Raw genomic sequence first — 24,231 nt, 5'->3', positions numbered from 1 at the left:
TAGAATTTTATAAAGTCTTCTAAAAACACATTGAATAAACATATCAAACATATATTTTTTAATGCTAAAAATAATATAAATAATAAAAAAATTTAAAAAAAGGAACTGTAATGTTTGTTTTTTAAAAAAAAGGTAATACTATATAGGAATATTATTAGTTAAAAATTTGCCGTGCAAATGGTGTAGCTGCCCTAGCGAGCCATAATTTAAAGGGGAGCCAAATTGTATTATAATGACAAAAAAAGGGAGTTTGTTGCATAGGGTAGGTAAAATAGGGGATGGTTAGCACGGCAATAGTTAAGTAAAGACTTTAGTTTATCTTCTCTTCTTTTTGTCTTGTTTTCTTGCTCTGTGGTGAGAATTTGGACGGCGCTGAGTAGCAATTGTACTTCCATCCGAATCATCCTCACTCACATCCCCATTATCCTATACAATTCAAAATATTTTCAATGAAACATACAATAATATAGTACTCAGCACTCAAAATTGCTACATTTATTGTTGTGCAGGCAAACCATCAGTTCTACCAAAATTAAATAATTTAAAGAAAAAAGATAAAACTCTGAAGGTTTCTTTAGAAGAAGAAAAAATACATTTGGACAAGACACACTATTAAAAACAGAATCAAAGAAAGAGTAATTGGAAAAGAGGTTAATAACAAAGGATTTATGTGATACAACAATATAATTAAGTATACTTAAAGGTGTGTTTACATTAGGCTGCGAACAAGAACGAGTGCGAATGAATGCTACCGAACGAATTTGGCCGCCCCGTGCAAACTACTCATTTGGGTTTATTCTCCGGCATTCACCAACCTGAATATCATTTCCTTTGATTTTACTGCCACCGGTCTGAACCGCCATGAAGGCGAACGAATGACACGAACAGCCATTTGTTTGCATTCGGCTCGCTGTTTACACTTACATTTTGAAGTGCCGAATTCGCATTCGCAGCGTAATGTAAATACATAAGTTAAGGAATCATTTTTCAGTAAATAGTAAAGCATGGCAAAATAAAGAGCGCCATGTCGTTTGTACTATTAAATCGTAGAGTAATAATATTAAATTGATACACTACATGCGTTTTAAACAATTATTATCACTAATTAATAATAAGTACATAATGTTAAAAAAAAAAAAATTAAATACACAAATAATTTATAAGCATTGTATGTTCTATATTTTTACTGTTTTTTTTATATACATACAGTAGCCAACAAAAACTCATGGTAATAAGGCATGTCATACATAGGTGCAAATACGAGGGGGCTAGGGTGGGCTTAGCCCCCCCAATGCTAGACATAGCCCTACCAAAAAAATTAGGTTATGCATAAAATTTTAAAATACAAAAATATATTTACTTATATATATATTTTTAAAAAAATGTCCAGGCCCCCCAAGTTAAAAATTGAAATTACGCCTATGATGTCACATTTTTTTTTAAGAATATTGCAATAAAAATTTAATTAAATATTTACTCTACCATAAGTTATAAACAAATTTATATTTTACTAGCTACTGATCTCTTCAATAAGTTATGTTTGATGGAGACAATATATAAACATTTTTGTCTGTGTATTAATATTGCACTATTTATAAATAATTGTAAGTAAATATATTGATAATAATTAATAATGATACATACTTTAGTATTAGGATTCTTGTCAGCATTAAACCACAAATTTGCAATGCACAGTATCTGAAAGAAAGCTGCGAAAAGTAAAGTGGAGCGTAAAAATGTAAAGTACCCTAGGTAGTTTTCTATGTCGAAAAAACTTTTTTCTTCGTTGGTCATCCTTAACGTTTAAACGTTACCTATAAAATAAGAGGATTGTTAATGGCGGTTAATCAAAAAGCCTCGACCACCTTAGTAAGCCAAACATCAACTGCAACTTTGGCATGTTACAACCAAATGTCACAGTAACAAACAAATCTAAGGTTCACCAGAATATCGACATTAGGTGGATCAGTGTGCAATATTTTTCAGTAAGGGGTTTGGTACGCAAGGGTGGACGAGACTTGAAGTATTAGGTTTATAGACAATTCATAAGCCAATGGCAGATTTATAGGATATTCAGTGAAGGCCACACCGAATGAAGTTACAGAAAAAAATAAATCAAATTTAGTCAAGTACTTTAAGGGTGGCTTAATTTTATTAGTTGATTTGTTTTTTGAATCGAGGTGAGGCATTATTTGCACTAACGCCTTTCCCATCTCAAATCTGCCATCGTCGTCCGTCATGAACAATATTTGAATAAAATAATCAGTTAAAGAGTATTTACCAAATGCGCTTACAGCAACAACACACTTCGGTAACCGATCACGACGATTACGATTCAAAAATATTAATATGATGATTGATGAAGAAATACAAGCAATGATTTAAGTCTTGAAAGGAGAACAACATACAAATACAAGATAATAGTTAATACCGCATAATATTATGATGATAGTACCAAACAAATATTATGTACATATATCCCAAACTGCACAGCTGTTAACTGGAATCTAATCAATACAACAGAGGTCAGAGCAGCTGCGCAGAGCAGTCCGGTCACAGCATTATGTATTACTATATCCATGGCTTCGTGATGTATCATACATGTAAGTTGAATATCATCTTATATAGCTGTGGCGCAGGTGCGAGCATCTTTGCTTTTTCTAAGAACGCACTGTGTCCGGGCGAGAGCGCAATTTCAAAATAAGAATAATCAATATATTACTATATACAAGTATTCCTGAGACTGTTAAAATATATTAATTATCGCACTGTACAACACGATTTTAGAACAAGAACCAAATTAATAATTATAATACATCATACACTCTTGTATATTTTATTTCGCTTGAAACGACATTTTCTAGCAAGACTAGTGGTTATTAAAAATTGTCTCCAAAGCGTGTGTTTGGATAATAATTGTTTTTAAATACAAATTTTTTGCAATTTTTATTGCTGAATTCATAACTAGACCCTGCGAATTTTAATACAATTTTTAGTTATATTTTAAACACAATGGGAAATTAGAAAATTCCGATTTACAAACTCAGGGTTAGATTTGATGTGAACAAATCCTATAAAACGTATATCTTGGAGTTTTGTTCCAATAAAAAGACGACATTTTGTTGTGCGGCGGTATAAGTCATAAACAAGTGGTTTACACAAATGTTTTGATCCTTTTAATAAAAAACATAATATATTTTTTTATTATAATCAAACATACAATTGTTTCCATAATAAATTGTAACTATTGAACAAATTGAGTCACGTTATTGGCTTCAATGTTGGTTTACTTGATGTTTTCTTTAAAACTGCAGTCAAATCTTCCACGTTCAGATTCTACTTAAAAATTAAATAAAACGTTCATTAGTACATACTAATTAACAAAAAAAAAATTGATAGATGTTAAAAATGTGTTTAAATTGTATTAAATATTCTATTTAATACAATTTGTTGCATATTTTAATCAGTTATATACTTTTAAAGGTTTTTACCTTTTCGGCAATTTTTAACTCGTTCCAACTGATGTCTTGTACTAAAGCCGAGCTAAAACTTTCTTGGTTAGTAATTTTCAAGAGTTGCAATAGTTTTTTTGACATGAATCTATTGGATTGCAAAGTTAAAAGTTCACAAATAATTATATTTAAATCCAATTCCGTCAAAGTTTATAACCATCCGTTTTTTATAGGTTACCTATTATATGAAATCGGAAGCCTACTTGTTGACCGGAATGCTATAAAGATCAGTACCTAATCCATACAACATAAGAAGCAGGACGCTCAATATCTCTTAAAACAAATGCAGTTTTGTAGTTTTTATTTTTGTAAAATTCAGACATTGTTTGTTTGGGTTATTTTACAATATCATAAACTAACCAAATATTTACCATTTTAAGTAATTTCCAGACATCTTATCAACTTAAATGGTAACATGTAATTAAGTTTTTAAATTAAGGATAATTTTCATAAAATGTTGACTGGTCGATAACTAGTTTTAAAATCTTGCTACAAAATTGCAATTATATTTAAGAAAAATGAGTGTCTCACCTCTTACAGTTAATGAATTACCAGATCACGCACCTTGTACACGGTGGTTTAAATATCATCTAAAAAAAACTTTTCAACAAAGTAAAAATGCATTTTTTTAACGTCAAGGCCTCTACACTAACGTTTATTAAGGCGTTTTGTATAGGCAATTTTTCGCTAAGTCTTAACATCAGACTTGACATTAAGATTAAGGTAAAAATTTTAAACATACTTAGGAAAGAATTATCTATTTTGATAATTATTTTTTTTAAACTTTTGTAACGCATATATAGAATCTATTTTTGTACAAAAACATACGTTTCTACTTCAAACGTAAAAACATATTGAATTCTTCATAACATTTTCAAGGCATCGACTGTGGCACAATTTTAAAATTATTTTTAGTTAATTAATTTTTTTAATGTAAAAAACTGCAATTTTTATTTTTTTAACTAAAATAATTAATTAACTAAAAATAATTTTAAAATTGTGCCACAGTCGATGCCTTTGAAAATGTTATGAAGAATTCAATCATTTTTTCAAAACTTAAATCGGAGTATTTTCTTAGGAACAATACGTTTGAAGTAGAATGAGTTGTTTTAGACCAAAAATATACTGGTGTAGAGGCCTCGTAAATACAACTGAAGTGATTCGAACCAAAAGGATACAAAATACAAGTGACCATTTTTTTTTTATAAATAAAAAGAGTTTTTTTTATTATAAAGTACTTGTCAATGGACGCTATATCTATCAGTGTTTGTTTTATTTTTATCGACGATTATTGTATGGGATATTGAAACAACCGGTGGATATTATCTCCCATACGAAGTAAGAACACATTAAAAAAATAATTTCCAATATGGTCTCCTGTAGAATTATATAAAAACAACTACCTACTACTCTTTTTAGTTTTCCGCTGTAGATCCCCTTCGACCCCTTAAGCTTGACGCAAATATTTTTTAAACTGACACCACCTGGCACCAACATTATTTGCGTTTCTTACATCTTTATAACCAGAGACAACTATAAATTAACAGTTTTTAAGTTTTGTCCCTCCAATTTGTCCCCCCAAAAACAGTCGATTTTCACTCTTCAGCGAATGCTGAATGGTGATTGCTGTGACCGTTGTACCTGATGTCTGCGTTAGCGTCTTCGACGGCGGCCACGCAATTATTGAGCACTAGACGTCTAGCCTCTCTCAGGCCAGGCGCAGTCAACAGCTTTATGGGATCGACTATGGCCGTAACGCAATGCATCAACCGTAACTGAGCTATTTTGACGGCCGGGTTTTTGTGTCGGCAGTTGGCCATCGCCTTGATGGCCATAAGCGACGGCACGCTCATCACCATCTTGTCCAATGCCCAATTGGCGTCAATCCGCAACTGTTGGTTCTTATCCGCGGTCCGATACATCAGTGCCACAACAATATTATCGAACATCTAATTTATTATACAAAGGCGGTCCGGATTATTATAAAATATATTATATCCGTCCAGTATTCTCAGGACTCAGCTACTCGGTAAGCCGATTGTATACGGAGTACTTAATTATAGTACAAATAACAAATGTTGGTAAAAATGTACATTTTAGAAAACAATCTCATCGAATTCGATGCCATAATATAATCCTTAAACAATAAACTTGCCGGACGGTCTGTGCAACGCATTGTCCTAAACAGTTCCCCAGCCGATTGGCACGCCAGTCGAACATTCTGGACGCGCTGGTTGTTGAGAAAATCCACCAATTTCATGCTGATCGCGTTCAGATGAGGTCTCAACACATCTGCATGGTATCGTGCTATCTGCACGGCATCGCATAATGCTCTTTTATGATCTTCTCTGCGGGCAACACACATTAGCGCGGATTATTGAACAATATCATGTTTGGGATTTTTCAAAATCTCAATAAACTTAATAATAATAAATTATAATAAATATAATTATATATTGTAGCACCGAGCTAAGTATTAATGAAATATGGATTTGTGTACAATCAAAGGAGAAAGCAAATAATAATAATCGGTTTGTACTTAGTAATGTACCTGTGTCTATATATATATATATATATTACCTGTGTTCTATGGTGTTGAATTTAAACATATTTTCGGTTTGTAGAAATTAGAATAAACATTAAATTAGGTATTTAAGATAAATAGTCTCACATATTAATGTTTCGGAAGCGGTTTAAAACAGACTTCATAATTTCATTGGGATTGCCCAGCGCAGGTTTATCTGGCAACAAGTCCGTCACACATCCAATAACGGTATCCATTTTCGATAAAAATTTTCTGCGAGCATGGCGGAATAATAACGAAAGGCATGATTAATATCATATTTTTTTATATACATTGATATGTTTGTGCACAGTGGCGTACATGAGCACCAAGAGTAATTTAGCGTGGACTTAGCAATAATTACCCAGTATAAATAAAATAAAACAAAAATTCTGCTTAATCTTTCCTTAAACATATTTTAGTATGTAGTAGACGTTAACAAAAAAAAAAAACCTAGGAAGTTATTCCCAGAAAGATGTTCATCTATAATATGTTGATTATTATAAAATTTCGCTGGTTTTCGTTTGATCATACGATTACCACGATTCCTTCTAGGTACTTGATCGTTTGGGCAAGTCTTTTATAAAAATCAAACATGAAAATCATAGTGTAATTATTTTTAATGTATAATATTTAGTCATTGATCGCTGCTAATTTAGAAATTTACTCGATTAATGATAGGTGATAAGCGTTAAATGGTAATTTTTCATTCAAGTTTACAATAAATTGTGTCCGTTGAAATAAAAAAATAAAAATTAACTATGTAGACCCGTGGGAGGAACAAAATAAGCGCAGTCATTTCGATTTTCTCAAAACTGAAAGTTGGTAGGTATATGCACGCCACTGCTCAAAGCATAAGTATTACAATCAAATTTAAGCACAAGTTATTAGAAGTCGACGATAAGTTTGCATTATCTGCTAATGCTTGACACTGGATAACTGAGGACTCCGTAGACTTGAGACTTGAATAGTTTTCCACACTTTTATCAGTTTGTTTGGATTCTAAATATTATTATTCGATGTAGTTTAAAATTGAATCGGATTGTACAATAAACATTATCCTAATGTTTAGGGGATTTTATTCGTATCTTGTGGAACTTGAATGATAATAATATGTAAATTACTTTGCAAAGAAATACGACCAAGGCCATTGCAAGTAGGACAGTCGACGTAGTCATTTTGTTCGGAAACCTTGAAAACATTTTTTTTCTTCAAAACAAAAAAAAAAATGTATTTATAATCAATTTATTTTACAAAATCTTACGTTACCATCATTTTAATCCTGCTCGAGAAATAATAGTTAAAACTATATTACATAATATAGTCGGCTACGTATAAAGTTGTAAGCACAATATGTATTTGCTCGTATATAGGATTTAATAGATTTTAAACAAAATCATCTCATTTTGTAGTGTTGATGTAACTAGATTCAACATGATATTATCGTTATGGCAATATCATCCAATGGACGAGTAAAAGTATTAGTAGTATAAATAATATATTTTTAATTATTTTTACCGTTTACCAGTAGGTACCTACATCTCTGACAATACTATTATTGCGAATCTTAATTTTCTCATGGATAAATATTGTCAAAACGTTTTGTCTTTGTTACAAAAATGTACTTATTTTTACTTTGTTTCACCAAACTTTAAAATATTTTGTATACCTAATAAATTGTTGTGACGTGCAATCGGTAGATATATTAAATTTTATACGATTGTTTAAAAAGTAACACTGAAATCGTTTAAAAGCTGTATTTTTTTTCTGTTCGCAAGTTGTAACAAAGACTGATAACAATAAAATTGGCCTTCAAACCGTTTAAAATCCTTTTCGACCTTGGCAGTGACGGCACGCAACACTTATATATTTTTGTTATTACCATAAGAATTTTTAGAAACGCCTTATGTATTAATTCGTTTTAAGTCGTGTTTTATAAAAAAAAAACACCCGAGACCAGAGTTCATAAATTAATACAATACAATTAAATAAACCCAAGTTAGTACTTATAGGAACGGTATGATCGAATTGTGGTTACCCGGGATACACGACCAGTCGTATTTAAATATTGATCAAACATAATATTTTGCGAAAAAAGCTGTAATTTGTTTACCACTTTTATATAGTTTCCCAATTAATTATTTTGTACAATTTAAATATGGACGTAGTATCGCAAGGCGAAGTGGATTTGTTTATAGATTGTATCAGCGAATCCAAGTTGGACGAATTGGGCACAAAAAAGTAGGCTGCATATTTTACCTGTGTTAAACATTTGTTGGTAACCCAGAGACATGAATACCTAGGTTTAAGTAAAATATACTATGTATTTTAATTTTTAAACTTAGCTGTAATACATAATTTATAAGTACATACATGGAAACTAATGAGCATACTCGGGGATGATTAATATTTCTTTACAAAGGCTTTATCATTGCAACATAATCATTTTTTAAGTAGGTACCCAATTGTAAATGGAGTTAGACATGGCTTTGAAATTAGCTACCTACTTAAATAATATGAAACTACTTACGATTATTTATGAATAATTGATCAGATAACTGGCGGCATGACCGATCTAACCATTAAAAATTATAAAAATAAATGTTGTTTGGATTTATGATTTAATGGCATTATGCTTCTTATATATATATATATATGTATGATCTAACATTGTGATATTATTTTCTTTTGCAGATGGTTCGAAAACCACGATCGATTGCAAAAACTTAACCAGCAGGCAACATTGGAAGCGACTGAACATCGAGAGGAGTACATCAAAGATCAAATCATCAGTCGTGGAAAAGTAGTGTTAACTAGTCTTTAATAGGGGAGGGGAGGGGCAGGTTGCACCCTGTCAAAAACCAGCAACCAAAGTGACGAAGCACGCCCCTTTATTGTTAGGCTTTGACCACGCAATTCTTTTTCGATCATATCAAAAGTGGAAAAAACTCAATTTTTCCAAAAGTTTAAATTTACCTCAATTTAATACTTTATTAAAATAAAATAAGAGTAACGTTTTTTTTCTTCAAATGTTTACAATTAATGCTTCTTTTAAAAAACTACATTGGGGTTGGCGTCGGACCTGATATTATAAATTGCTCATTTATATTTATACACATTATATATATATATTTAAAAAAAGGTACCGGTGTTAGTGTATGAAGCCGTCTGCGTATCACTGTGGAGGGAAAAAGTGCTACCAGAGCTGTTGCGCATATCGTCAAATGCTGATCAATCGTTTACGGTCTACTTTGTTGTACGATCATAATATTATTAACTATTTGTACTTCTACTAAAATCGTGTATTTCCTATAGCTTTTTCATGAAACCGTTGCTGTAGGATTGTTGCAAAAGATATTGTTCCATGAAGACGGAGTTCAAGCTCTTGGCAACAATGCATTGGATTTATTCGATCACGTAATCATGTCGATCACTCACTTAGCAATAGGGTACATAATTCCTATGGTTATTCTTAATATTTTACAATAAGTCTTATCTCTCGTCTAGAGTGTAGTTGAACACATACGTACTGTGGAAAAAAATTATTGCACAGGTGGTTGTTCCCCAAAAGGTGGGTGGGTACAACTGGGTTGAAGGTGATTATGTCTTGATACCAATATTGTAGCTCACACAAAATGTTTAAACTCAACACATATTACTATTAATTTAATGAAAACAATCTGTATTGGTTAGGGACTCCAACAACTTCTGTATTGGCGTCAAAATGAGAGATGCCGAGGTCAAAGACGATATAGCAGAACAAAAACACAGAATACAATTTGACGTAGGCATCGAGTGCATTGGCATTATGTTCAACATGCTGCTACATTTAAAAAGGTATAGTAAATTCCTATTCCTATCTGTATTTAGTTAGTTTCTTAATAAATAAATGTGTTTTAGAAAAACATTTGTGATGGATTAATAATTTTGAAAAATAGTATTTTATTATTTTTTTAAGTAACTTAATTTAAAACGGGTAACACCTAAAATCTATTTTAAATTGTATTATGACACACTGTTACAGCTTGTCGTTAACTGTTGCCGCTCGGATGACTATGAACAACGACGTGCCAATGTTAATTTGCCATTTGTTAAATACAAAGCCGTGGGTCAAATTAGAAGGTGACAAAACGTACACGTTTCAAGGTAGGTATATACCTATAAAGTAGGAAGGTAGGTCAATAGTTTTAAACTTTGTTCGATTCAGCATGTTTATAATTGATTTAGATAACACATGGAAAGTTAAGAATAAAATTGATAATCAAATACCAAAACATGAAGCTCATTTGTGGATGAGTCTTCACGAATTTTTTATGGCTGAACAATTGCGCAATAATTATGAAATCACTCAGTTCAGGAAAAGAAATCTTGCCCAAGTAGAATCACAAAGATATTTGATTTATGTGATACACAATAACAATCTCTTTATTATTTTACAGTTACAAAATTTGCTCAATGACAACATTTTGAATCAAATATCACCGTTAATAAATTTAAAACAATGTTTATACCGATTAACACTCACCGATGCCCCAACTACTACTAAGCGTCCTCTTTTTATAGAAATTACAGCTGAGGTAAGTCATTATTTGATTTGGGTAAAAATCCATTTAACTAAATGTACGTACATAGATAAGACCTACTCTGCTGAATGCTTATTCTAAGCGATGGAAAAAAATTGCAAAATCACAAGTGTTGCATCTGTTTGGAAATGATTCTCACGATATTGCAAAGTCGTAAGTAAAGAAGTATGAATTAAGTTTAAGCATAATAATTTTGATTATTTTTTAATATTAGATTAAGTGAAACTTATGAGCATATAGCAATTTTCGAAGTTCAAGACAACGTTTGTGCCAACTGTCGACAACCAGCAAAAAATCGTTGTTCTCAATGTAAAAATCAGTGGTACTGTAGCAGGTATATAAGAAAAATAAGTATTTTTTAAATAATTTTTCACCCATAATCTCGTTATGTTTTTAGGAAATGTCAAGTGGGCGATTGGCAACAGCACAAAAAAAACTGTCAATAATATCAACCGATAGCAGATTCGTAGTTCGTCTATTTTCTATTATAACAAATTTGAAATTAAAATACTTCATTCAATAAATTTATCTATTATGTCCATCATCGACTCTGGTTTTGGTTTGTCACATATTCCAGTCAAAGCATATCCGGCTTCTTCAATAGCAGATGCTGTAGTTGGGCCAATAGAAAATATCTGAAAATTGTTTTTTTTTTAATAAATAAAATTAATATAAATTTGATTGCAATATTTATTTTGTATCTGTAAACAATCTGGTTTCACAAATATATACTCAGTGACACATGAAAAACTAACACCCCCAAACAGTCCACTACAAAAATAATTTTTTTCTTTTTCTTCTACAATTAACAACTGAAATTATTTAACAGTTAAATACTTACGTGTAATTTGTTTACAAATTCTTTTGGGATCAGTTTAATGCAAGCTTGAAAACCTGACGGACTGAAAAAAACTAATCCTATCCGATATTTTATGGTATCAAAAGCCAATTTTAAGTTTTTTTCCAGATCACTATGTGGTACTGTTCTGTATATTTCGACATTTTCTAATTTAACTGTGTTTAAATTATCAGCCAATATGTTGAGGTTTAAATTTCCACACGGGGCTAACAAAGGTTTGGATAATTCATCTGAAATAAGCAACGTTACACTATTAATTGTGTTTTTATTACATTAAATATACTTAATATTTTTCTGATAAAATTGTATTTACTAACACTCGAATATATTTATATAAATATATTTAAAAACCATGTACTGGCCATTGTAACTTGAGAAATTTCTGACTAACTAACACCTTTTACAAATTTTAAGAATTTTGTAAAGTAAATAGATATTTTTTATCATCATCAAGTTTATTAACTTTTACATTTATTGTTCTTATGAAAGACGCTATACATTTTAAAATAATTGGCACCAGTGCCGTGGCATTTCCAGTGTTTGCTCCAATGGGTTTCTGATTCAATTCTTTAGTTACTAATCTGGCTGTTGCTTCTCCAACAACAAAAATTGGCTTATTATGCCAATTATTATTTAATTTACTATTGTCTAAACATTTTAATACACCTCGGACACATCTTGGACTAGTTAACACCAAACCTGTCAACAAAAATATGTATATTTAATATGAGTATTCTTTCAAATGGGCAAAATAAATCAATAGGTGATTTTTAAATAGCAGTATTTCAATGGATTCTATCTTAACATAAAAAATCACAGTTCCCAGGTTTATCGTGTATCAATGTTACTAAATGAATGCCAGGTTATGTCGAAAAATTGTTTATTGTAACAGTTTATTCAAATTTAATCAACCAACCGCTAGCCACTATTTCATGTTAAAACAAACAACTTAAAAGCAACCGGACATTAGTATGAAATATTTTAACTAATAGGTAAATCATGTTATACAATAACACAAAATGTATCACTAACCCGAGTAGTCTTGTGGATTTTGTAATTTTTTTCTTAACTCATCTAAATTATAATACTCAAATTGCAGCGTAGGAACAAAATGAGCGTCGTATCCTTTCTCGTGTAAAACCTCAATATACGGATCTGTCGATTCGTTCTCTTCGTTTTGAGCTTTCAAAATGATGAAAGACATCTTTCCAGTCATGATTTAACAACCTATGATAAACAAATTTAATGTAAACGTATAGAATACACTTAAATCGAGCACATTATTATTCTTTTTAATTAAGAAGTTTACTAATTTTATTTTTTGTAAAATTATTTTTTACGAATTATGTTTGTTTGAACGTTTTTATTTTTTAGTCTTGTAATTTTTATCGTACAGATTGTAATGACTAATCACAACGTATGAAAATAGTATGCCGTATGCGGATAGTCTGTCTCGCTTAGTGCACGTCGCACGATGACCTTCTTATCAATTACTATACTATAAACTCAGAAGACATAATAATAATAATAATAATACCATATGGCAGGTAGCTAACCTGGTAAATTGTGAATTTTTTTTTTATGATAAAAATTGAATTACTAATACAAGCGACTAGTCGAGCCGAGTCCCTGTGTGAGGTGTACTCAGTACCGACTACTAACTTTGAAGTGATTAATTCGAGGCTTCATTATAGCCAATACTACTACTTTAATAGGTATTATAACATAATATTGTGCACTTTGTATGCAAGTCAGCTTATTTATTTATTTTTATAGTGTAAAAAAACTCAAGTGATTATAGTGACTTATCCGGAGTATTCTAAACTCTAATCAGACGGCACATTTGCTCATCAGTCATCACGGCCTATCCTTCGCAGACACAGTGTCTTTCTGCTTTCCGTCATTTTGAAATATTTCCATTTGGTGTCATGGCCATACTGCTTAAACCAAACCACATTATCACAGACTAGCTGCAGTAGCCAGTAGCAGACTGCAGAGCATACATTTTGATTTTCAATCATAATACATTTTATTTTCATAATATAATATGTTTTCTTTCGGTTCAGTAACTACTAGTTTTAAAATATCAACTTCGGTGTATTGCACTGTACACAAGTTATAAGTTACATTGTATTTGTTCAATTATGATCAGCGATTGGCGAACACCGACGTTGGCCACGGTACAACGACACTGTGAATTGTTATAGAATAGTCAAAATTCAACCACAAGTATACAAAAATGAGAGAATACTGCACTTGGTCGTGCGGCTTCAACAATAGCAATATCATTTTTCTGGATTCGACGTTTTCCGTTGTTTGGGCGTCAGAGAGGATGTAATAACCGAACAACTGTATTCAAGTGGTGTAGGTTTCTAGTAACTTCGAGGAAACTGCACAATGCCAAAATGCGGCTTGCACACAAAGTATTTGCCGGCGACTTTCGCATGGATACTATTGCTCGGTACAACGGGTGCCTTTTTTTATTACCCGTAAGTTGTTTGTAATTGTACCATTTTTTATGTATAATACGTCATGATGGTTTTTGTTGGTATCAGATGTAGATTTTTTGCTCAAAAATATCCATGGATACCGATCGCCCATGCAGTTATAACGTTTTTTGTCATAGCTAATTTTACATTGGCTACTTTTATGGATCCTGGAGTTATACCTAAAGGCAAGTTAAGCGAGTACCCACAATTAAATAATATTTTGTTTAATAACAATTGACTGCGCATGTTTAGCACCAGAAGATGAAGATACTGGCGATGACTTCCAGTCTCCACTGTATAAATCTACAGAAGTAAACACTATACAAGTGCGAATGAAATGGTGTGCTACATGTAGATTTTATAGGCCTCCAAGATGTTCTCATTGTAGTGTCTGCAACTGTTGCATAGAAGTAAGGCGTACATATATATTTATTATTTATTGCCACATTTAAGTTTATTAATGAAAAATGTTTTTTTTTTTATATATATAGACTTTTGATCATCATTGCCCTTGGGTTAATAACTGTATTGGGCGTCGCAACTATCGCTACTTCTTTTTCTTCCTTATATCACTCAGCATACATATGGCATCTATATTCAGTGTATGCTGTTTGTATGTTCTAGTCCACAAGGAAACAATCGGAGATGTCGATACATTAGTTTCGTATCCTTTTTTTTGGACAAAATGTTTTATTTGTTAAAAGAGAACAAATTATAACCAATAGAAAGAAATTGAAAACGGCCATTCATTAAACTATGAAAAAGTTTATACATTGATAGCTCTACTTTATTGGGTAGTATTTTAGCCATTTGGTTCAAATATTATTAATTAAAAATGTATAGTTTTTAAGCGGTGGTATTGTATTTAGTATTGGTAAAATTTAGTAACTTTCAATAATTAAAAAAATTATTATCGTCTTTATCAAACTATTAGTTATAAAGAAAATAGTATTTTTTTTAGCTGATTATTAATCTTAGTTGATTGATTTTTTGGGCTCTATAACTTATTATGTTAAGCCAAACAAGAAGTGTTGTAAAAAGTTTAACAGTTTATTTATTTATTGAGTGTACCAAGGTTGTTCGGCTTGTTAATAAAAGCCATTAATGTAGTACCAGCAGATTCTAAAGTAGATAAAATCATATTTTGTATTAAGAAATAGTAAATATTTTTGATATGAAGTGTTATGTTTTTTAATATTCTCTTAAATTTTTTTACAGTAAAAACACTTGCTGGATCCCACAAAACTTTATTATTTTCGTAAACTGTGTTAGACTTTTTACAATGCGCTAGTAGGACACACCTAAGGCAAAAAGCACGTGTATAACATATGCTCGATGTAATATGTGAGTAATTTATTTTGTTAAGCAACATAAAAATATGCAGACATGAAACGGGTCCAAGGGTTTATGGAACAAGTGAAGTTATGTGCCACTCAACATTAGTACATTATAGCAATAATTTTATAATAATAATAATAATAATAATATAAGACGTTTATCCTTAACCAGCTTATTAGGTTAACATTATGTGGCTTGGTAATTGTTTTATTTATACCAATATTTGGTTTGACTGGATTCCATGCTGTACTAGTGGCACGTGGTAGAACAACCAATGAACAAGTTACTGGTAAATTCAAAGGAGGTTACAATCCATTTTCACATGGTTGTCGCTTGAATTGTATATTTATTTTATTTGGACCTCAATTTCCTAGGTAAGTATAAGTTTATATAATATTTATGATAATACAACAAAGTTTGGTAATTATAATATTTGTTTGATAGTTTGTTAAAAGTGAAAAAGTCTAAGTATCAAAAGCATAAAAAACAAATTCAAAACAGTTTTAATGTTCCGCCACCGTTGTTAACTAAAGAAGAAAATTGTGGGCCACCAGTTGCCAAAACCTATTTGGATAACAGTAATGGCTTGCATCATTCCTCTAATAGTTATAATAAGGTAAGAAAAAAAAATATTTTCTTTGAAAAGATATGCTAAGCCGAGTAATTATTTTTTTTATTTGTCATAGATGTCTCCCGGGAGAGATTGTCCAGAATTGGATATTGAACTGACTGCTTCTCAGTCTCAAGACTGTGAGCCAACTCCACCACTACAACGGCAAGGATCAAAAAATAATTTTTATTTGCCATCGTATGATACAACGGATAGTACTAGGATGAGTTACATGACACGCACAGCCCCTCATCCTACTAGGCCACGGTAATTAAAATATAATTATTGTTTTTCCTAATTTGGAATTTCCTACATTACATGCTATAGCCAGTGTAACAGTTACATTTAGCCGCCCGTTACCACTCGCCTCCAAGTATGCATTAATAGCAGTTTACCCCGATTAGCATGTAAGCCATTATAGGTAGGGGAGACAACAGACACACGGGACAATGCCAGGGGCACCGATGCCCAGTTAGTTGACATACTACCATCTTCGGACCGCGACCTAATTATTCTAAAGCCATTACTTATTATTTCACGTTACATTACTATTTAATATTTCTTTTAACTTTACCCGTACTCGTGTGTCCGTTCAACTCCGCCATTACCTGGACTAACTACAGAGAACGCTTTAGGATCCATGTAGAGGTGTAATATATATGTACATACCTTTACTTATTTAATAAACCTGTTTTCGTTTCTTGGAACACTTGAGAGTTAAGTTATTTAGAGGTACGATCGCCTGTTAAGGAGACTTTATGGATATTTGAGTGTACATACGGCCTAGCCATCGTCCCGTCTTCGGGTCCACTAATTTAACCCTATACTCTGCGCCATGAGAGAAGTAACCCGTTTCGCGCATCACGACTGACGGCCGCGACTGTTCCGAGGTCCCATTTCCCCCACTTTGTGCCATTCAGTGTCGCGCTGAGGCGTGCATACAGCGCGAAACAGGCGATATACAGAGTGATTGTATATAGAGTATATTATTTATTATAATTGTGAATGATTATATTATATTGTCATTTATCAATTATATATATAATTATTTATTTATTTAAAACACATACGATAGTATAACATAGGTAATTAATTTATATATTAATAATATAATATTAATATTAATATTTATATTATTATATTAATAAACTAATATAATTTATTATATTAATTTATAAATATAAATATAATATGTTATTATTATAACATATTTTTACAACCAGGTCAAGTGAGGTCAGAGGTTATTTTAAAATTAAAATTAAATAATATTTAAATTAAAATTAAAGCTAAAACATATTTAAATTAAAATTAAAACTAAAAAATATTTAAATTAAAATGAAAATAAAATATATTTAAATAATATTGTTATATTATTATTATAATAGTAATAAAATAATGTAATAATTCAACAATAAAAGCAAGCGCGTGGTTCAAAGACGTAAGACGTGAGTTTTGTGACTTGTGACATACTGTATCGTGTTTACGTTATGATATACCCTATATAAGCAGCGCCGCCGCTGCCGCCGACCGTGGGTGTGGCCTATCGGTGGTGATGCGCGGAATCGAACGCGTTTCGGTCGAGCAACGGGTTACTTCTCTCGTGGCGCAAGGTATATCGACGGTCGTTTCGGCTTAGCCTAGCCAACTAGCCAAACAGACACGTTACACCAGTATATCAAGTGATTAAAAGGACATGATGTGGTCAGCCACTGCGGCTGAATAATCTCTATTAATAAAACAACATAATTGTAAAAAAATAACCAGTTAATTATATTGGCAATAATAATTTCTAAAATTGATTACTATAGAATGGGTGAAATTGGTAGCAGTCTTTCAAGAGAGACCATGTTTGATCAAAACCGCCAGCCAAATATAGTAATGCAAAGTCCGACTATGCAACAGAGAATGAAAGCAATCGGAGTACCAACGCCTTTGACCATGTCCAGTCCGTTAAGACGGTAAATTAATATTAATATTAAATTCCAGACCACTAATAAATTTGTAGTTCAATTTAAAGATTATTAAAAACAAATGATAGTAAAATTAAATTAATGTAGTAGCATTTAAATAATTTCTATTATTCTTGTATTGTATTTAAGATCAAACCCAGGAACTCCTACTCAGATCAAACGCCCAGACTTCATAGGAGTTGGAACGTCTTCAAAGCACTACGACTACCAAGAACGTAGCCCTCAGAGGCGTTTCCTGTCTGAAGGCGATATTTTGCGTGAACACGACAGACCCCCATCGTATCCACGTATAAACAACACTGTAGACAACATCCAAGAGTTAGCGGGATCACCTCAACGCGGTGTATACACGTGGAAAGACACTCCTGGAACTACCGGTTCATACTATGTTCCTAGACAAGCTCCATCATTTAACTACTGCGCGGCTCATAACGACTATCGATCTAATCCGACCAGTCCCACTACTAAGAGTTATTATCCCGTTCGAGGCGGTGTGCCAGTATACCCCCCACAACCTTCGCCTGTAGGAAAAAAGAAGCCTCCCCCCGTGCAAAACAGAAGACCAATGTCTTTTGCCAGAGCTTTAGATCACGATAATATGGAAATGTCAATTAATAGAGGAAATAACACTGACAGCGGGAGCCCTGATAGAAAAAGTGCGTACGACAAAAACTATGAGATATCCGTGTAAACGTGTTGTTTCCAAATAACTTTTTGTATATTATTATGTTAGGTTATTTTAAGTTATGTGCATTTTGTACAAACTAATGTTGATTGTAAATATATACATTTTTTTTTTTAAATAAAAAAAATTACAAGTTATTGCCGGTAAAGTCGTGTGTTACAGGGTGTTAAAAAGAAAATTATGTTTCATAGCGAACAATTATTATTTAGTTAAAATTACATTTTTATATCATCATAACTAAAGACTCAATCTATGTATAAATATATGTATACATCATAATATATTGCGGCTAATCAACTTAAAGATTTTTGTCATAGTTAAGCATTTAAATAATATTCTAAAATGATTTACTATGTACAGAAATATATATGGAACAAATCTAATTGGTTACAATTTTAATAATAACTATAATAAAAATAAAAATTGTACTATCCTATAATTATGTTACAATTTAAAAATATTTTTAAGTTCATGTTTGACGAGTATTTATTGTGTAAAGTAAGCGAAGTTCTAATAATTTGCCGACACTTCTGTAAGCACCCTGTACTGTTTTTATAGTTTTTACTAACATTGCGAAATTTAGATAACAATTGTTTTCCTTCTCTTTTTGTACTTTGAAAATTGTGTGAAAAAAAAAAATAATAATAAAGAATAGAAATAAATATTATTAGTTTATTTTTTTTTTAAATAAATAATTACTTAATTAGTATCTCAATAAATGCATACTTAATGACCAATATTTATTATTTTATTATTGATCCATTTAAATTAAATCCACAAAATTGGTTTATTTTTATAATATGTACATGTATTTAGATTAACAGTAAAATAAAACGCTCAATTTAACATACTTAAAATTAATCATTACGATCCACTGGCTGATCATCGGCTTGACCATTACCCCAATTGAAACCACCTGGACGAAATTCAGGGGGTGGTACGTGATCGTCCTCCGGTGCTGGATCAAGAAGATGTTTCCTAAAATTGACAATCATAATTATAGTTTTAGTTGTTGCATATTTTGTAATAGTAATTATAAAAAAAAAATTATTACAAAAACTGTGGTGTTTTAATGACTTTCACGTTTGACCGGTGTTGTGGAAGAACGTCTTCTAAATAATAATAACAGTGACCAACGACAATGCCCATTAAGTCAACCCAAGGTGTATTTCCCAACAAGACTGAAAATCCCAGTAATACCCACGGTAAATATGGAGCCTGCGTCAAATAATAAACACAATTTAATTTTTTTCATAGTTATAAAAAAAAAATGCAACATTGCATTTGTTTTTCTGTACGACATTGTACAGAAAAACTAATAACAATTTTTTTATTTCCAACATGCCATAAAAATTTATGTTGAACAGTTACCTGAAAGTTGAGTACACCAAAGAAATTCATCCTGATATAAGGATTTCTTCGAGACCATATATATACCAACATGATTGTAAATGCTTGTCCCAGAAATAATAAATTTATGAAAAAGGCCCAAATCTATTATTGTTTATTAAGTAAAATGTTCCTTAATAAACTATTAAAACATTCTACAGGGTGGGGCGTAGCCGACTGACGAGTTTTGAGGGGCTATAAATTACGAACAGCAAAACTTAGATAAAAACGGTTTGTTTTATTAAAATCATTAACAAATCCCGTTTTTTAAGTTACGTTTTGAAAATGATGTAACCAAAATGGCGGCCGTCATTAGCAATACATTGTTGTAAGTGATTTCCAAAGTTTTCGTACGATCTTCGGCACGTTTCGATGGGTATGACCACGATTTCTTCAGTAATTCTCTGCTTCAGGTCTGTTAAGGTATAGGGTCGATGTTTGAAGACCCTATTCTCAAGGAAGGCCCAGGGGAAAAAAACACACATGCTAAAATCAGGGAAGCGTGCCGGCCAGCCCACGTCACCCCTTGAGAAACCAACCGCCCAGGGAACATTTGCGAATAAAAATCTAGCAAATTTTGAGCTGTGTGCGCTGTAGCCCTATTTAGTTGAAACCATACATCCCCCAAGTCATATTCTTCATCCATTTCCTCCAACTAGTGCTGCAGTTAAGTTTCCAACTTTAAAACATATCGCGCTGAAGTGACAGTCGGATGCGTTTTTTTCCCCTGGGCCTTCCTTAAGAATAGGGTCTTCAAACATCGACCCTATACCTTAGCAGACCTGAATCAGAGAATTACTGAAGAAATCGTGGTCATACCCATCGAAACGTGCCGAAGATCGTACAAAAACTTTGGAAATCACTTACAACAATGTATTGCTAATGACGGCCGCCATTTTGGTTACATCATTTTCAAAACGTAACTTAAAAAACGGGATTTGTTAATGATTTTAATAAAACAAACCGTTTTTATCTAAGTTTTGCTGTTCGTAATTTATAGCCCCTCAAAACTCATCAGTCGGCTACGCCCCACCCTATATAAATTAATATAATAAAACCTTAAAACGCAATTTAAAGTTTATAGCATTATAATAATGTGATAAAAAAATGTTGTACAAAGTTAAATTGCTTATTAGAATTAAATATAGTATGAACTATTCAGTTAAAATAAGTTTAGCTCTAATCGCGTTACAAAATATTATTTTTTTGTTGAAATTTGAGTTTTAAAAGTTATTGTTTGTTAAAAAAAGTTGTGTTGCCACCAGTTTCATTCTGTTATATATTTTCAGCTATCTATGTATAGCAGCCGTGTTGAATTAAATAGTGAAAAACTTCAGTTGGCGTCCAAAACCTTTGACGCATTTTGTTATATTAAAAAAATTTAAACTCGCTCGAAAATGAATATTTTATAGTGCAACTCCCTTTTTGTTCTAACAAAGTTTGTACTTTTTATATATTATAGAGGTTTTACGTTGTTGACATTGTTTTAGAAAAAAAAGGATACAATCATAAGACTAGCACCAAAGAAAAACATCATGACAAAATCGGCAGTCCTAGAACGAAATGATCCTTCTTCTAACATTCGACAGTAGCGATATGTGAAGATCATATTGAATAGGAAGTTGAAGCCAATGTTTCCGAAAAACAAAAATGTCGTAACCAATCTCCATAACTGCAATGGGGATAAAAAAAAAAGAAAAAAAGGTTGAACGTAGCTATAATATCACATTGACGACGCTCGTTTATATCTTTCAACGCTTACCTGAAACTGTTTAAGTATTAACAGCGGATTGAAGTACAACTGAAACGGCGAGACAATTTCCAATTGCTACAAGGCGGACAACGAAATCAAACGTCAATGGATTAATTTTAATTGCGCACATACATGGGTTAGAATTATATGGTAACTTACGACCGCCAAAGTGGTGAGCACGCAAGCCGTGGTGTAAGCTCTTGTAACGGGCGGCATTTGCAGGTATTCCTGCCGTAGTGTGTGATACGCCATAGTCGAGGTGTAAGTTACTATGTATATTTTGGTGTCGGCACCGCAGTAAGTATTCTTGAAACGGCAGCTGCTAATATCGATGTCATTTGACGCTGAACGAGTGCAAGTCGCGAGAACACTCGAAACACTTATTTGTCGGCGAATTACGTGACATCCTAAGACAAACGAATGCGAATCATCCACATACGCAAAGTCAACAGCGGAAAAATCACAATAACAATACTATAATGTAGGTATACACTATACCTACATTATCCATGATAATAATATAGTATTGCAATTTCACACGACTGATAAATAGTGATAAATGATAATGGAAATTATCGGCTGATTATAACCCGTCCAGTTTTCATCTAGACGCCTGGCGACCGTCACGGTACCCCTGATTTGTTCAGACAAATGACGTCACGCAGGAACTTCCAGGGTTATACAATTGATGTGACACAGTTTCCTATAATACCTATTTACTTATTTTACCCTTATTATATAAAATTATATAATAATTATATATAAGCCGTTATTTTTTTAAACCATAAACATTTTTTCCATTTACCATTTGTTCTAAAATATTATAGGATGAAATGTTTGTTGGGACAAATGTATTGTGGAACAAACTCATTTGAAAAAATCGATCGTGGGCCAAATGTATATTGGAACACTCACAAGTTGGACAAAACGTCCGTTGGCATAACTGTTCGGCGGAAAAAGGTGGTTGGAACAATTTATTAATGTCCATTGGAATAAGCCATAATCTTGGATAATAATGTCTTTGGAAGAAATGTCTTATGGAATAAAAAATTTGTGGAACAAAATGTCGTGATTACTCATTTTATGAGAATTACGTTTTGAAAGCGTGGCAACACTGTCCTATTATCGTCCTAGTATTGTATCCATCATAGATATATATAATAAACTAGATTGCTAACTGTACATGCCACCAATAGAGAAGTTTGAAGCAGCCACTTTCCGCCATTTCGGTGGGAATTAGATCACATATATAATTAATATTGATAGAATAATATATACAGATATATATTATATGCATTGATAACACACATAAATCCCACCAGAATGGCGGACCGTCGGCTTCAATTATTCATATCGCTAGTTAGCAATCTAGTTTATTATATATATCTGTGGTATCCATTGACATTATGTGAATTCTCTGAAATGAACTTCCTTCCATTTTGATACAACTCTTACTTTAAGAACTTGAGTTTGATCACATATTTTATACTCTGCAATCCAACTTTCAATATCTTTATTCATATTTTTCTACCAGAAAAGATTTCTTGCAATTATCTTTAATCTAACTTTCCCCTTAATGATGATTCCTATGCAACACGTCCAAAGCGTTTTTGACATTTTCATGTCTTAGCTCTGGCATATAACCGAAAAAAGCATTGCGGACACGGAGATGGGGTTGGGGTTGGAAATGGGGATAGGGTTGTGGGTGGGATTGGGGTTTGGGTGGGAATTAGCTCTGGCACATAACCGAAAAAAGCGTTACGCTGTTATCTGATAGGAGATAAGAGATAGGAGATAAGGGGTAGGGCATGGGAGATAGGGGGGTAGGAGTCAGGGGATAGGGGTAAGAGATAGGGGGTGAAATTTATTCGGTACTACAACGAGACACGAAAATGCTCTATCGTGGTTGCAGAATCGGCTGAAAAACTTTTTTGTAATATTTTATGTGACACTGACCCATCCTCAAAAAAAAAAAGCAATCATCCTGAGTGTTTGATTTTTTTATTTAACATAATATTTGATATTCACTTCTCCGTCATTCGGCTAATCCGTCTTTACAAATTTGTATACTGTAAATAATTCTTTGTCAATCATTAACGCCTCTTTTATTTTCTATAAACTTATGTCCACCTCATGTAATTAACTGAATCTATTTCCACCAGAAATAACGTCGGTTGGACGTTTATGTGCTCGCCGCCAAGGCAGCCACGGTGGTTGCACTGTGGCAAGAGGTCTCCAACTTTTTCCGCGCGGCGCTTGGTCACGGCCGCTCACCATCGTCACATGTGTTAAACGAGCAGTCTGCCCGCTCCGAGAAGTAAGAACCTGACCTAACCTAGATAAACACCATAATTACTTTTGTGCTGTTTTTCGAATTCAACAGGAATGAAGTGCAAGACGCCGACCAGGCATCTCAGGACCAAGTGGTTGACAATATTTACTATGCGGCGTACGCGGGAATAAGATCGTCCAGGATGAAT

General features: G+C 32.4%; 5 protein-coding genes across 8 annotated transcripts; 2 read left to right on the top strand and 3 right to left on the bottom strand.

Annotated features, from left to right (window-relative positions):
• Positions 1–3,224: 3,224 nt before the first annotated feature.
• On the bottom strand, positions 3,225–6,374 carry LOC126843302 (uncharacterized). The gene is made up of 5 exons (XM_050580726.1): positions 6,184–6,374; positions 5,668–5,860; positions 5,154–5,461; positions 3,492–3,600; positions 3,225–3,336 (listed from the first exon to the last, which is right to left on the bottom strand). The coding sequence occupies exons 1-5, from the start codon at positions 6,291–6,293 to the stop codon at positions 3,262–3,264; spliced, it is 795 nt and encodes a 264-aa protein (XP_050436683.1). The 5' UTR covers positions 6,294–6,374; the 3' UTR covers positions 3,225–3,261.
• Positions 6,375–8,134: 1,760 nt separating this feature from the next.
• Positions 8,135–11,362, top strand: LOC126843778 (zinc finger MYND domain-containing protein 10). The gene is made up of 11 exons (XM_050581536.1): positions 8,135–8,316; positions 8,770–8,878; positions 9,218–9,331; positions 9,391–9,524; positions 9,769–9,912; positions 10,100–10,221; positions 10,303–10,451; positions 10,515–10,652; positions 10,708–10,811; positions 10,873–10,992; positions 11,056–11,362. Exons 1-11 carry the CDS (start codon positions 8,234–8,236, stop codon positions 11,102–11,104), a joined length of 1,266 nt encoding a protein of 421 aa, XP_050437493.1. The 5' UTR covers positions 8,135–8,233; the 3' UTR covers positions 11,105–11,362.
• On the bottom strand, positions 11,107–13,325 carry LOC126843779 (uroporphyrinogen-III synthase-like). 3 transcript variants are annotated; one of them, XM_050581537.1, is made up of 5 exons: positions 13,074–13,325; positions 12,550–12,744; positions 12,016–12,216; positions 11,500–11,747; positions 11,107–11,293 (listed from the first exon to the last, which is right to left on the bottom strand). In XM_050581537.1, exons 2-5 carry the CDS (start codon positions 12,731–12,733, stop codon positions 11,171–11,173), a joined length of 756 nt encoding a protein of 251 aa, XP_050437494.1. In that variant the 5' UTR covers positions 12,734–12,744; positions 13,074–13,325; the 3' UTR covers positions 11,107–11,170. The 3 variants fall into 3 exon arrangements, with proteins under 3 accessions (XP_050437494.1, XP_050437496.1, XP_050437495.1); XM_050581539.1 differs by lacking the exon at positions 13,074–13,325 and adding an exon at positions 12,912–12,987; XM_050581538.1 differs by lacking the exon at positions 13,074–13,325 and adding an exon at positions 12,827–12,939.
• LOC126843777 (palmitoyltransferase ZDHHC8) lies at positions 13,125–19,232 on the top strand. Of its 2 annotated transcripts, XM_050581535.1 has the most exons (10): positions 13,125–13,232; positions 13,294–14,006; positions 14,073–14,191; positions 14,259–14,416; positions 14,498–14,670; positions 15,524–15,718; positions 15,789–15,960; positions 16,031–16,221; positions 17,763–17,912; positions 18,054–19,232. In XM_050581535.1, the coding sequence occupies exons 2-10, from the start codon at positions 13,915–13,917 to the stop codon at positions 18,613–18,615; spliced, it is 1,812 nt and encodes a 603-aa protein (XP_050437492.1). In that variant the 5' UTR covers positions 13,125–13,232; positions 13,294–13,914; the 3' UTR covers positions 18,616–19,232. The 2 variants fall into 2 exon arrangements, with proteins under 2 accessions (XP_050437492.1, XP_050437491.1); XM_050581534.1 differs by having other exon boundaries at positions 13,164–14,006.
• Positions 19,233–19,324: 92 nt separating this feature from the next.
• On the bottom strand, positions 19,325–22,276 carry LOC126843780 (derlin-2). The gene is made up of 6 exons (XM_050581541.1): positions 21,911–22,276; positions 21,761–21,826; positions 21,503–21,670; positions 19,981–20,103; positions 19,664–19,827; positions 19,325–19,587 (listed from the first exon to the last, which is right to left on the bottom strand). The coding sequence occupies exons 1-6, from the start codon at positions 22,001–22,003 to the stop codon at positions 19,467–19,469; spliced, it is 735 nt and encodes a 244-aa protein (XP_050437498.1). The 5' UTR covers positions 22,004–22,276; the 3' UTR covers positions 19,325–19,466.
• Positions 22,277–24,231: the final 1,955 nt, after the last annotated feature.

Source organism: Adelges cooleyi, unplaced genomic scaffold (genome assembly GCF_023614345.1).
Source record: "Adelges cooleyi isolate 19-005CV unplaced genomic scaffold, UGA_ACOO_1.1 ACOO_flye_CR_arks_rails_tigmint_CR_PRNA_574, whole genome shotgun sequence".
Classification (NCBI taxonomy): Eukaryota; Metazoa; Arthropoda; class Insecta; order Hemiptera; family Adelgidae; genus Adelges; species Adelges cooleyi.
Note: the sequence above shows the minus strand (reverse complement) of the source record. Positions and strands in the feature narration are given on the sequence as shown.

What these genes read in the sequence shown, in the direction of transcription:
- LOC126843302 (XM_050580726.1), bottom strand. Translation starts at nt 6,293, where the DNA reads ATGGATACCGTTATTGGATGTGTGACGGACTTGTTGCCAGATAAACCT. An exon ending in TGCGTTGCACAGACCGTCCG is followed by an intron (nt 5,462 to 5,667) that starts GCAAGTTTATTG and finishes ATAATAAATTAG; the next exon opens with ATGTTCGATAATATTGTTGT. An exon ending in GACGCTAACGCAGACATCAG is followed by an intron (nt 3,601 to 5,153) that starts GTACAACGGTCA and finishes GCAATCCAATAG; the next exon opens with ATTCATGTCAAAAAAACTAT.
- LOC126843780 (XM_050581541.1), bottom strand. Translation starts at nt 22,003, where the DNA reads ATGGCGTATCACACACTACGGCAGGAATACCTGCAAATGCCGCCCGTT. An exon ending in TGCTCACCACTTTGGCGGTC is followed by an intron (nt 21,827 to 21,910) that starts GTAAGTTACCAT and finishes TCCGCCTTGTAG; the next exon opens with CAATTGGAAATTGTCTCGCC. An exon ending in ATTAAAACACCACAGTTTTT is followed by an intron (nt 19,588 to 19,663) that starts GTAATAATTTTT and finishes TGTCAATTTTAG; the next exon opens with GAAACATCTTCTTGATCCAG.
- LOC126843778 (XM_050581536.1), top strand. Translation starts at nt 8,234, where the DNA reads ATGGACGTAGTATCGCAAGGCGAAGTGGATTTGTTTATAGATTGTATC. An exon ending in ATCACTCACTTAGCAATAGG is followed by an intron (nt 9,525 to 9,768) that starts GTACATAATTCC and finishes TGTATTGGTTAG; the next exon opens with GGACTCCAACAACTTCTGTA. An exon ending in CAAAACGTACACGTTTCAAG is followed by an intron (nt 10,222 to 10,302) that starts GTAGGTATATAC and finishes TAATTGATTTAG; the next exon opens with ATAACACATGGAAAGTTAAG.
- LOC126843777 (XM_050581535.1), top strand. Translation starts at nt 13,915, where the DNA reads ATGCCAAAATGCGGCTTGCACACAAAGTATTTGCCGGCGACTTTCGCA. An exon ending in TCCTGGAGTTATACCTAAAG is followed by an intron (nt 14,192 to 14,258) that starts GCAAGTTAAGCG and finishes GCGCATGTTTAG; the next exon opens with CACCAGAAGATGAAGATACT. An exon ending in GATGTCGATACATTAGTTTC is followed by an intron (nt 14,671 to 15,523) that starts GTATCCTTTTTT and finishes CCAGCTTATTAG; the next exon opens with GTTAACATTATGTGGCTTGG.
- LOC126843779 (XM_050581537.1), bottom strand. Translation starts at nt 12,733, where the DNA reads ATGACTGGAAAGATGTCTTTCATCATTTTGAAAGCTCAAAACGAAGAG. An exon ending in AAATCCACAAGACTACTCGG is followed by an intron (nt 12,217 to 12,549) that starts GTTAGTGATACA and finishes TTTTGTTGACAG; the next exon opens with GTTTGGTGTTAACTAGTCCA. An exon ending in GGTGCCAATTATTTTAAAAT is followed by an intron (nt 11,748 to 12,015) that starts GTATAGCGTCTT and finishes TGCTTATTTCAG; the next exon opens with ATGAATTATCCAAACCTTTG.